Below are 12,798 nucleotides of genomic sequence, written 5' to 3'. Positions count from 1 at the left end.
ATTTGGTGTTCAAAAGATACAGAGATGCCTGGAAACACTGGCAATGTTTAAGTCACATGCTGTAAAAATTACTACAAAGCAAAAGTGGTTGGGGCAAGGCTTGTAGTAACCAACAGGTAACATCTAAATTGTCATCACTCCTAGTACAGAATAAGGGATCTCAGTTTAATGCATCAGGGCTTCCTTCATAATAAATGAGGAACTGAATGATATGCTGAAGTAGAATTTTTAAAAACAGTGCTTTATAATCATTTGCAAAACTGGCATTCCATGGAAGGTGAAGTGAAAATGCAGTGAACGACAACAGCACAAATGAAAAAAGAAAATTTTATTTCTCAGTGTTTCTTCACTGTCAATACTGTCCTTTTTTGATACAACACATTGCAAAAAATCTCTGCTTTTTTCCATTTTAAACAACTACAATATTTACAGGCGGTTTTCAACAACATACACGCAGACACACACGCTTACAGACACACGCAAGTACATGTATCCTTATCCCTGGCAAGATATCCATATGCTGGTAGAGGCAATGTATACTTTTCATAGCCCATTAAAAACTTAACCCACTCTCCCCATTTATCAATGCTTTATTCCCCTCCTCCCTCAATTTACTAATCAGCAGCTCATTGTCAGGCCTACTTAGGGTCCTTATGGAACAAGTTAACATTCAGCTATATGATGTCAGTCTCTCAAAGTCATGGGATGATTGAATTTACCAGGGGTTATATATTCAAACTGTACACCAGGAATCATTAGATTGCTTGTATTCAAATGTTTGTGACTGAGTAATGTACACACACTCCTGAAATCTTCTGGAGCAGCCATTTTAAATCACCCTTTTAAGAAATATATGCATACAACACTGAGATGGAACAAGTCATGTAATATAGCTCCCACCAAGGTGTTATGTAATCACTGTTTTATTAAGGCACATAAATACAACTCCAATTTCTTACACTAGCGTCACTCAGTGAACTACATAAGGCTATCGTGTACTGAGTAATGCCAGACAACAAAAGTTGAAGCCTATATAATAGGTATAAAATCCCCTTAATAAAATTGGCTACATAAAACCTATGGTGGTTTAACAAGATATCCACTATGAATTGCTTATATATTTTTGAGTGATTATTCACGATAAGAAGTCCAAGTTATTCTACTCCAATGTTTGGAGGGAGAGTCCACAGTCTATTAAGAAAGATCTTTAAAAGTATAATTTATGTATCTGTACCACTGGTTCATCTAGTCTCTCAGGTGTGGTATCAGTGAAGTTACTCACATTTGGATATTATTCTCCAAGGCCAAACTTTTAGGGCATCTGCCACAAACTGCCAAAGGTACAAACAGCACAGCACATCTATTTTGAATGTTTAGTTCATTATTCAGCTAAGCTCTGCCTTAAGAGATCACCATCTCACAGAAAGCTGGGGTGGAGTGGGGGCAGACGGAAGACTAAAGATGAACTGCAAAAGGCTAATATGAAACTGTAATCAAGGTCAGAAATGTGCCAAGTGTCCCACTGAACAGGATATATGGCCATTCCATAATTTTAAATCCTGCCTCCCCCAACCCTATCGTGAAATCTTTTGGCACTTACTGGTTTGCAACAGAGATCCCAGAATTAATCAATCACTCCATGACATCACAGATACCATGAGTTGTGTAGAAGTTCAGCTATTAGTGATGGTCAACATTAGCAAACCAGGAAGTATCAAAAGATTTCACAGGTAGGTGAGGAGGAGAGGAGGAGAAAGGGACATTCAAGGATTTAAGTTAAATTGTGTTTTGCTGCAGAATGCTTCTGCAAACTGCTTAGTACAGACATTCATGCATTTCTGTACTTGAATATTCATTTTAGCTCAGCAGTAAGCCTTTACTGCATGTATCTATAATTCACCTTTAGAGAAATCTACTTACAGAAACCAAGTAGATGTGGATCTATATTGCTGGAGGCTACAAAGCTAGTCTTATCTGGAATGTTAATACAGCAAAATACCAGCAACACAGAATGCTGCCAGAGGACAGGAGTGAAAAAACAAAACAAAACACCTTTCCACAAGACTGAAGTTTCCATGCTGGGCTGAGACAATTTAAGAAGTCTATTCTACAGCCGTGGCATTCTAGTCTGATAGGACACCAATTTGAGAATACTCCGTGCTTCAACTACCAAAAAAAAAAGAGAATTTTTATGCCTCCTTTTGACTCCTGATAGATACTACCACAAAAATGAAAGGAGAGCAATCAATTAAAATCTTTCTGGAGCACGGGCTGACGTAACATATTGGCAGTTAGAAGAATTTTGATAGGTTTTTGTCAATTTAATCATGAAATCAAGAGCCCAGTGATTTTATACAGACTAGTAGACAATCTAATATAAAATAACTGAGAGAATTTAAGGACTTCATAACCAAGTAACTGGAATATTGGAAGGTGAAAGCTAATTTTCAAAAGCCTTATGGATGAGAAATTGCAGTTAGTTGATTTTTAGTGAGCATGTCTGGAACAGTTATTAGTAAATTACTAGGATTTACAAGCAGTTTTGCTATTAGTGAAATACAGCTATCTGAATGTCACTTTCAGTCTTTTACTAATAATGCTATCATCAGAAGTCGTTAACTAACCAAGGTACAATTGTCTTCAAATGTCAACACAGTGGAAGTCTTAAGATTAAAAATATAGATCCATAGGTCATATTTACTCTAAAAAATACCTTGGTTCTTTTAAACTTTACCTTTAGTTTAAAGGAGTAATAAAATGTTACTGTAGGATTTTTATATATCCTCAAATCACTGATTCCTATCATATCATCAGTAATGGACTTGATGCCAGGAGAAATCCATTACCTTGCCCAAAAGAGAGTAAAAGATTTCAAATATATTAAGGCTGGTTTTGATGTGCAGAGTTGCTTCATGCAAGTTGTGACTTTTTTTAATGGCATATATGTATTTACTTTGCTTTTTAACCATCTGATTCTCTCAAGGCTTCAGAACAGTAAAGAATCCTTGTATTAATACCAAAAATTGGGTTTATCTCCAGGGAGAATGCTCATTCCTTACAGTCTTTGTGAAACAATATCCCAAGTGATAAAGGAAATAGATTGTGTCATTGTCAGCAGAGAAAGGGCATAAAAGTACAAACCTTCATTAAAAATTGCTTCAACTCTAACAAGTTTTCTTAACTCGTGACAGCAAAGCTGTAGGACTGCCAATGAAGTCAGCTACTTCACTATGTTTTCAGATAGCCAGGAGATAAATTTAACCACACTATCATGTGCAAGTTCGGTAAGCTATTTGGAGCAGAAAAATTATTTCTAAGGTGGTAGATTTGAACTGTGCATTTATGCAAAGATTAAATACTGCATATATATAAACTGTACAGTAATATGCAATTGTAAAATGCACTGTACATAAAGTGTACAAGCTTTGCATAGTATACAACATAAGCAAAGCCCTACGACAGTGCACTAGGAATAGTTAAACATACATAGTGACTTGAGTCAGAATATCAACAATGCTTTGCAGTAGGCATTTGCTTTCTACATTCTTCTCACCCCTTGTATCCTCATTCTTAAGTAAGTATATAATAGACTAGAGTTCAGTGCTGACAGAAAAATAATTGCAACATATCCCAGGCAGTCTGCTAAAAGTCTTTCCCAGTTACACTATTTAGGAATAAGAGGTAATGATGGGGGAAAGAAGATGGCTGCTCTCAAAAGCTAGGACTGTGTGAAGTTCTCTGCAGAACTATGCACAATTCCAGATCAGAGACCGGAAACAATCACCACATGTACATTTTTCACATGGATTAAGAGAAGCAAGTCAGAGGAACTGCAAGTTAAATTTAAATTGCAGTTTTTTCCTCACAACCCCCATGGTAAATTTGAGTTACTTGTTTCCCTGAATACATACATTTTAAAAAACACACAATAAAACCTAGGATATGTAACACATGAATAATTGAACTTCACAGTTATAAATACTCAAATTACAGTTACATAGAATATATAATAATTGAAAATAAAATTCAAGTCATAGAAAAGAATTAAGATTAAAGGGAAAGAAAAGGTGAAATAGTAAAAGTGATACACCAGTTTAGGGCTGTACCTCCTCGCTATATATATGTTTTGTTTTTGTTTTTAAAGAGGAACCTCAGATGTTTAACTAGATTGAATCTGAAAACCTTCAGGTTCCCACAAAACAGACATGGACCATGAACTAAGATTCACCCCTACCTCCCTCAAAAAAGTCAAGTGCCTCTTCCAGAGGAGAGCCATCAATATAATGTAGTTAGCTCCAGGTGTAAAGGAGCAGAGAAGCCAGGGCTATCTAAGGGAGACATAGTATGCAAATTAGTGCATTGAGGCCCACTTTAAAGCTGGATATGTTGTACAGATTACTGATGCACCACCACCAAAATAGCATTTGATATAGCTATGGGGATACTCAAGTACATTACTAGATTTTTGGTATTCTGCCATTTATTGTGAAAAGGATGCAACAAATGCACTGATATGAAATACAGACTATTGAACCAAACGGAACCTATGGCACAGCTCTTACAGTCAACATGTATATGGAGAGGGAGGGGGTTAATCCCAAAGGCAATTTAAATAATATTTTATTTATATATAAATAAATGTTCTGAGCAATCTCAGATATTTTAGTGCATTGCTGTAAAAAAAAATTAGTGCAGTTCTCTCATTAAAGATTTTAGATCACAAGGAAGATAATCTATAAGTCTGTTCAGTCTCTTGCCATACATAAAACCTCTGTACTGCTTTACGCTGAACCAAAGTTTTGTATGCTAGTCAGTTTCTTTAAGGTGAATGGACTCCACATGCTCTGTGACAAAACATGGCAATTTTTGGCAAAGCAATTAGAAAAATATGAGGTGTTCCTATTTTAGAACTGAAGTTTGTTGATTTAAAGCAATACACAATGCATAAAACAAAGTTTAAAAACAAAAAAGATGTCAACAAATTTTTATCCTTCATGCAAATGTTTCCTCAGCAGCTAACAACTTAAAAAAACAGCTCTTACACTTGTTTATTATGGGAAAGGGCCTTATACAAGCCCTCTGTTTTCAAGTCCTGTCCTATAACTGGACCAAAGTTTCATGCCCTCGGAGCATCCTCTCCTGATCCCTCCTCTCTTCTGAATCCTTGGAGGAGGAGGAGTTTAATTGTCAGTGTATCTCACACTTCAGCCCCAAGTTCTAGGACTCCTGTTTCAACCACAGCAACGTATCTGTCTTCAATCTGAACCAGCAGGATGGTTTTATCTATGTGGGACCTACTCCCTGGATCTCTGCTGCAAGGCACCCAACGGTGAATCACCTGGAGAAGGCAATCATAACAATATGAAAGATTAGTCCCACATGGATCACTGCCATTTCATAATGTTGATTTATAATTCTGTACCATAACAGGGCAGAGGCAAAAGTAATGAAAATGCCATACAACCTAACCACACATTTTTCATTGTTAATGTATCCACAGATACATTATTCTTGTAATACTTACTAGAAATCTGCTATAATCTCCATGCCAGTAAGAAAATCCTGGAAATACACTAATAACTAGAGAAATGCTGCCTGGCACACAAAATCCAATGCAAGGATGACTTATATTGAGAGAGGCTGCCTACAAAGGAGGGGGCCTTCTTCTCTGTACTTTGCAGAATCTTAGATTTTTTTGGTTTTCCTATAGCTACAAAACTTTCTAGTCCTCTAGATATAAAGACAGTTGTCATACTCCATATTACTACACTGCTGTGTTTTTCTGTCTAGAGCAGTAAAAGATGAAAACTCAGAGGTTTACTCTTTGCCATTTATCTGAATGGGGTGTTAAAATAATGCTTAGGTCTGTTTAAAAACACACTCATCAAGCATAAACTGTTAAAATATAAATTGTAAAGAACACCTGGGTTTGGATTTCAGCAAGAGGAATCAAATTAACCCAAGCCAGACCACATGTAACCACTGTAAACTCAGTGAAGAACTGAGGGGGAGGGAGGGGAAACTTGGATATTCCCAAATTATTTTGGTGCACTGCATTGACTGAACTGCAATTTAGGTTATAGTGATGCTCTAATGTTTTAGACTAATGCGATGTGAAATACTGCATTCCTCCCCAAGAGAGACTTTCAAAAATACTGCTTTGTTCTCTACCTCTACAACTTATTTACAAAGATAATACAGAAGCATTAAAGAACTGAAGTTTATCAAAGCTCCTGCATAGTCAGCAAACAACAAAGAAAACTTGTACTATTTTTGCATACATCTTACACACTTTCATAAAGAAGGGTATTGTATTGTATTTAGTAGAAAAGCAGAAGCACATTTAGGAAAGAAGCAGGATGCATGGAGTGTGGAGAAATTAAAGATGACGTAACAGAATTGGCCTTGAAAAGCATAACAGTTAAAAAAAACCGTATAATTGTAGAGGCCAGCAAAACCCCCTCACAGATCACAGAATGAATATATATTTTCTGAAAGCTAGTTTATAGAACACCTTGCATAAACAATTAACTTTCTATAATTTTTTTGGAAACACTGCTTACAAACGAGGTACAGAAGGTACATGCACAAATCTTAGAGCAGTGGTTCCCAACCCTTTATTGCTGGAGCTCTGGTCCTGCCCATCTCATGTCCCATCATGCAGTATCCAAAAACAGATTCTGTCCATTCCCTCTTCATTCTCTCTCCCCTCTCCCCACTTTTTTCCTTTTCTTTTAGTTCATTTTTGCGCTTGTTCACAGCTTCTCTCCCTAGTTACTCCCTCTGAAAGATATGCTCTTCCTCCTGGTTACTCAATAGAAAACTACATGCTACTTGATGTGGGGTGTGCTTATTAGTGACTCAGTTACATTTCATAGTCTAACTAAATTTTTCAGTGGCCTATCTTTCTTTTCAGTTAAATCTCAGAAATTCCTTTTTATATACAGATGTGAACTGGAGCCCTAATTATGTTATCTAATAAAGTGACATTTAAACATAATTGACTCAACCCTATTTGCATTATAGTGATTTGATTTAAAGCCAGATACCATTAATCAAGCAATTCCTGTAATATTACTGGTAAATTCACCTTTAGTAAACTCAGAAGCTGATAATTTTAAGAAAGAAAAACTGAAGGTTGGGTGAATAGGATAGTAATTTAAATGCAATGCACATAAAAGGTTTTGTTTTAGGGTTTGTTTGTTGCTGTCTTTTCCAGTAAAGACTCCATCTTTCACCCTTTGGATTGGTTTCAGAAATGCCACCCTGTTCAAGTGAGGACCTAGACTTCTGCTTGCATACAGCTAGTAACTCAAAAGAAGAGCTGCTGCATCAGCATATTATCAAGTATAACTTTTGAATGGTTTCCACACTGTGCTTCACACTGACCTTTAACAAAGTTAACTTTTTTTAATTCACAAAGTCAGCTTCCAAGTAAAACTTACATGGCCTTCCATGCCTTCCTGAGGACTCCAATCTTTCCAGCTATTTCTTCCAGCTTTTAGCCGTATAACCTCATCTGGCCACTGCAGCTCCTTCCTTTTTGACATGTTGATCCCTTCCAGTACTTGGCTGGGATCCATTATCTACAATGAAAAGTAGAAATTGATTTTAGACTATTATGGAGTGACAATTAATGGTTAGTAGTGAAACCTTAACTGTTCTCTTAGATGCTACTCATAAAAAGTTGCTCTTTAAAGGACTGATCCTGCACCCACTAAAGTCAATGGCAAAGCTTCAATAGATTTCAGTGGTGCAGATTCAAGCCCTAAGTTAGCTAGGATCTACATTTTTAAAAACTTGAGTGGCACAAACATCCAGATTTAGGCTCAGAGGATTTATCATTAGGCAAAAGAACTAAGCTCCAGCTAGGATGCTCAGCAGAGACCAGCCAGCGTTTTGACATAGAACAGCTTTCTGTACCTGGAATAGGCCAGCAGGAAAGCATTGTGGAAAACCTCCCTTTACTTGTGAGCAAGCAGGAGCTGCTTAGATACCCACCATCACACAGGAGTTTACAGAAGGGACATGGAAGAAATATTTTTGGAAAAAAACAGTTTTAAAAAGAGGAGCCCTGTAATGTTAGTAGATCCTAACTGTATTTAACTTAGCCTACCCCTGCCAGCATACAAAAGCTACAAAAATGATGCCTGCCAAATTTATTCACATTTTCCAGGGCTTACTGAATGACCATGACCAAGACAGACTTTACTATGGCATTAAGTTATGTCGCCATATGAAGCAACCTGGATACGACCTTTGTTCTATTATTGACTTTTTCTAAATTTCTCCCAGCCACACTATTGTAAACATGTATAAGGGTTTATTGAAAGCCACATGAGGTAGTGTGTGTTTAACATCCAGATTTCAATCAAGCTACAGAGGATTCCCCTGGAAACTTAAATCAATGGTGTACTGGCACGTGCTCAAAGACGTTTTATGTGGCAATAACCAAGAAGCGAACGATGAACAGGAAACTGACAATATTTTTAGTGACGTCTACAGAAAATTCTTAGTTTGCAAATCAAAAGCTACAACTGCCAGCACCGCAAAGGAAGCCTTTCTGCCTTTTCATGTTACAACCAGTAAATGAAAATATTGCAAGCAAAACTAAGTTGAATTTTGTTGTTAATGTGTGAAGCAGAACACAATCCATCTGACTCTCCCACAGCTGCCTGCTAAAGTAAAACATGTCTAATGTGACTAGATATTGCTCAGTATACCACAAGGCCACCTATTCAGGAAAAAAAAAAAAATCTTTCTAATCAGAATTGCACTTCTATTCTGCACTGAGAAACTCCAGGGCATGTGTGGATAGAAGGCAGGTGTTGTTATTTAGTAAATAAGATGATAAAAAAAATGAGTGGGGAAAAAATAAAAAGTGTAAATTAACATGTTCTTCTAGCTGATTCACCTGGATTCTGTAAATAACTTTATCCCTTTTGGCTTGAGTATGGTTTGCAGGGCTTTCATTACCACCTGACTGTGCATCAGTTACATTATTCCCTCCTTCTGTCCCTAGAAAGCCCACAAGGGCATGTTGTTTACAGGCTGGGATGCTTTGGCTGGAGCTGCTGGAAGAGGGTAGGCCATGCTGCACGCTGATAATGCCAGTCTGGCTTGTGGGTTCCATTTGGTTCACCATGGATAGGCGGGACTGGATAGAGGATGGGAGGTTACGAAGGGATATCTGACTGGTGGAAGAGCGTCGGCAAGGCACAAAGCCTGTAGTGGATGTGCGGAGTGATGAATGGCGACTGCTGTAGCAATAAGATGAATGGCTGGCTACCGAGGCCCGGGCAGGGGAATGTCTGACGAGGCTTGACTGCACAGAGTGGGAGCTATGACTGGTGCCTAAAAGTAAAAAAAAAATACAGAATCAGAAGAAATGATCGTTTTAGTACAAGCCTCCCACACATTCTAGACTTTAGACACTTACACAAGTGTTTTGACACCTAGATACAAAATTGACGGGAATATCAGAAATGCCTAGAATCCTTCAGAGACAAGGTCCTGTTAACAATGAAATGTTTGACTAGGTTCAATTCATCTTAATTGGTTTAAGAAATTGCTATTACACTGCTCAGAGCCTAGATGCAAAAGTGTAAGTGTCCTTGATAAATATGAGCCCAGCTCTTGATGCTTTAAGGAAGTATTTCTTGAATGCTGAAAATTTAGTTTCCTATTCTATGTTCCCTAATTCCATAACACTTGCAATGTTTCAGAACACCAAATATTCTTAATCAAGCATGTGTCTTGACTGCACTCCTAAGTGTGCATCAGAAAGTTCACAGTTACTCTTGCTGCTGTTTTAACTAATTTGGAAATGTTTAATTAGGTTTGAAGCTGGCAAAGAAAAACATGAGAATTTTAGCTTTTATTAGTGTTATTTAATGCATGTTACCTCCTTTCTGGTGTCAGACAGTTGTAGATACCCCATCACGATTATGGACCTTATAATGTTTTATGGTATGATAAGATTCAAAATCTGGCAATGTACTGAACTGTAAAATAATTCTATTTTTCCTGAAAGGCAAATGAAAGCAACTATACCTCAGGAAACAGATATGCTCAACTACCTCCAGTTCCTCAATAGATCATTAACTGCACCTTCTTGGGTACTGTTTAACGGAATCCCTGGACCAAGACTGTTTAACTGCACAGTAGCAGTAAGACTGTGGCAGCATAAAAGACAAATATATTCACATTTATAAAACACTTCCTATGAGATGGGTATTTGTGAACACAAGGGAATAGTAGAACTGGTGTAGGTTAGCCATCCTGTATGGAGGTGCTATGAAAAGTTATCCCACTCAACTTTGGTCAGCACATCAATCCTGATCCGCACTTCTTAAACCATTGCAATAGTGGTCCAGAGATCTGCATTGTGCTAAACTGCATTGTGATTTTGGGATATGAATCCATTTCCTTCCGGAATTAAGATTACAGAAACAAATTAATTTTGTACTTATAGTCCAGCCCTGATCTACAGCAGCAAAAGTCTCAGAGGGCATGGTATTTATGTACAGTTCCAGTATCTTATATAATATATACACTTTAGGTTAGTTTTACCTAGTGGTGTGGGGTGAGATGTGACAGGAGGGTGGAGTCCTGTTCCAGGGCCCTGCCCTGTAATTAAATTCCCTCCTCCTTGTGACATGCTGCTTTGCGACTCATTGGCAGTTGCATTGTTATTTGGGCAGGAAGCCCCTCCTCCAGCATCTGAATCTTCAATGTTTCCACCACTGTTGCAGCCAGCACCACAACCTTTCCTCAATCTGAGAACACAGGGAGAATCAACTGTATTAGCTAATAGAAAAAGTGACCAGACAGTTTCAACTACTTTTTCTTCTGTACTATGCTTTCCTCAACTTTGTAGGTTGCTATCTGGGAGAGCACAAAAATATTTTCCTGACAAACATTTACTTTTATTTACATAGTACCAACTATTTACAAATTTGTGACTTATTTTGAGAATTCTGTCACAATACTTTTAACAACAAATGCTAGAATTTATTGTTCTTCTATTTTGTGGTCATAATAGCATCAGAGTTTATGGTGTTCTGTCTGTAATACCAGCCATGTATCTGATCTCTAATTTCAGGGTTTTCCTCATACTTTTTCTCTTTTTATGTTTAAAATGAGCAGGAAAGAACTGCTACCTCTTTTCATCTGTTTCTTTTCTTATTGCTTTAGCAACGGATTTCAGTTATGACATACTTCCGGGATTATGATATGCTATGGTTCTTTGAGGTTTTTATACTGGCTGTGCCAGCATTTGAAAATTTAGGTGATGAGCTAATCAATGTGTTAGCTAGAGCCTCTAAACTTTTATTTTTACTATGTTGTTTGGAGAGCTATGCTTCATTTAGACTCATTAAAGAAAACATTTACCCATTCTCCAGTCCTTAGTACTACCCCTCTTTCTGTTCTCAAATACATTGCCAAATCTTTTCCCAGTCTCTTTGCTTCTTGATCTCGGATTTTGAAGGATAATTAGCTTAGATCTAATACTTTGTTATGGTACTGTGATAGGTTTTTCTAGCAACATCCTGGATAAGTGAATTGGGGGTAGAGAAGACATACATCACAGCTTGCAGAAAATACACCACACACTTTTGGGGAAGCAGACCATTTGTCTTTATACACTGGGGTACAGCACATTTATACCTACATTTAATCAAACATTTGTGTAGTACCGACTAACATTTAGAACTGACATGCTGCTTTACATATTCAAAGCGCTGTACAAAGTCTTCAATCCTGAAAGCATTCATGTCTGGTATAACTTTACTCATGAGAGAATCTCAGTTACTTCAGTGGGATTACCCACATATTTAAGCATTAAGGTCTCAGACCTGCATGAATCTTCCCCACACCTTTGTGAGGTGGATATCATACTCCTTTTATCGACGGAATAAACTGAGGCATTGAAAAGGGACACTCTAACCCCACAGCAGGTCACTGGCACAGCTGAGATTAGAACTCAAGGCATAACTCTTCCACCTAGAATTTTTTTTTCATGAATTGTTAAAATTGACAGTTTTCTCAAACAATATTCTAACTGACAAAATTCTTGGGATGTTGTTCACATGCCCTGCTGCATAACACTCTTGTTATAGCAGTGCCCATGTATTGCAATTGTGATTGAAGAGAAAAATGCTGAGAGGCATCCACACTTCTGTGATAGAGGTGCCATAAATTATGAAGTGATGTTACTGACTATCTGAAGGTTCTTGAGAACTCATTCTCACAGCTCACCTGTGCCATGTTGACACTATGAAGTTCCTGATATTTCCCAAACTGATAGCACCCCCAAGAAACTCCTTGAGCTGATCATGGCTATCTGAATAGGAAGTAGTCAAAGGTGAGACGTAGATTGGGTATCCGATGGGCTGGTCACAGGAAGAGTTGATCATATTCCTCAAAGCCTGCTTTGCATTTTGGATGCTCCCTCTTTCTGGATTACGGTTACGCAGGAAGACAAGTTCCTGCTGCTGCCCTGCCCAAAGGCCACGCACACACTCCTTATTTACCTGCAAAAGAACAAATCAAAAACCAAGAAAAAAGGACATCATATTAGAAAACTAATCAAGGAGAGGAAGAAGAACTACATTATTATGTATAGAGCAATATAAAGTGTCCACAGCACAGTACAACAACCAAGCATTCACGCTCCTTGCTTCAAAGGACTTGGGCCAAAGCTGCAAATAGTACAGAATAAAATACACAAATATGGAATGGCAGGTGGGCCCCGTAATAAGAGCTGGATTCTAGTTTTTGAAGAGCGAGTGACAG

The 12,798-nt window shown here is 37.7% G+C and overlaps 1 protein-coding gene across 4 annotated transcripts in view; it reads right to left on the bottom strand.

Annotated features, from left to right (window-relative positions):
• Positions 1-313: 313 nt before the first annotated feature.
• PCNX1 (pecanex 1) overlaps positions 314-12,798 on the bottom strand; it is a 111,510-nt gene continuing 99,025 nt past the window's right edge. For all 4 annotated transcript variants that reach the window (XM_067557832.1, XM_067557833.1, XM_067557834.1 and 1 more), the window contains 5 exons: positions 12,262-12,536; positions 10,573-10,778; positions 8,915-9,354; positions 7,446-7,586; positions 314-5,338 (listed from right to left, as the gene is read on the bottom strand). In XM_067557832.1, the coding sequence (XP_067413933.1) occupies positions 5,198-5,338; positions 7,446-7,586; positions 8,915-9,354; positions 10,573-10,778; positions 12,262-12,536 (1,203 nt within the window). In that variant the 3' untranslated portion in view covers positions 314-5,197. The remainder of the gene's footprint in view (positions 5,339-7,445; positions 7,587-8,914; positions 9,355-10,572; positions 10,779-12,261; positions 12,537-12,798) is intronic.

This window comes from Emydura macquarii, unplaced genomic scaffold, assembly GCF_026122565.2.
Source record: "Emydura macquarii macquarii isolate MOO-44397 ecotype Brisbane River unplaced genomic scaffold, CSIRO-AGI_Emac_v2 contig_1876, whole genome shotgun sequence".
Lineage (NCBI taxonomy): Eukaryota > Metazoa > Chordata > Testudines > Chelidae > Emydura > Emydura macquarii.
This window is presented reverse-complemented; position numbering and strand designations above follow the sequence as displayed.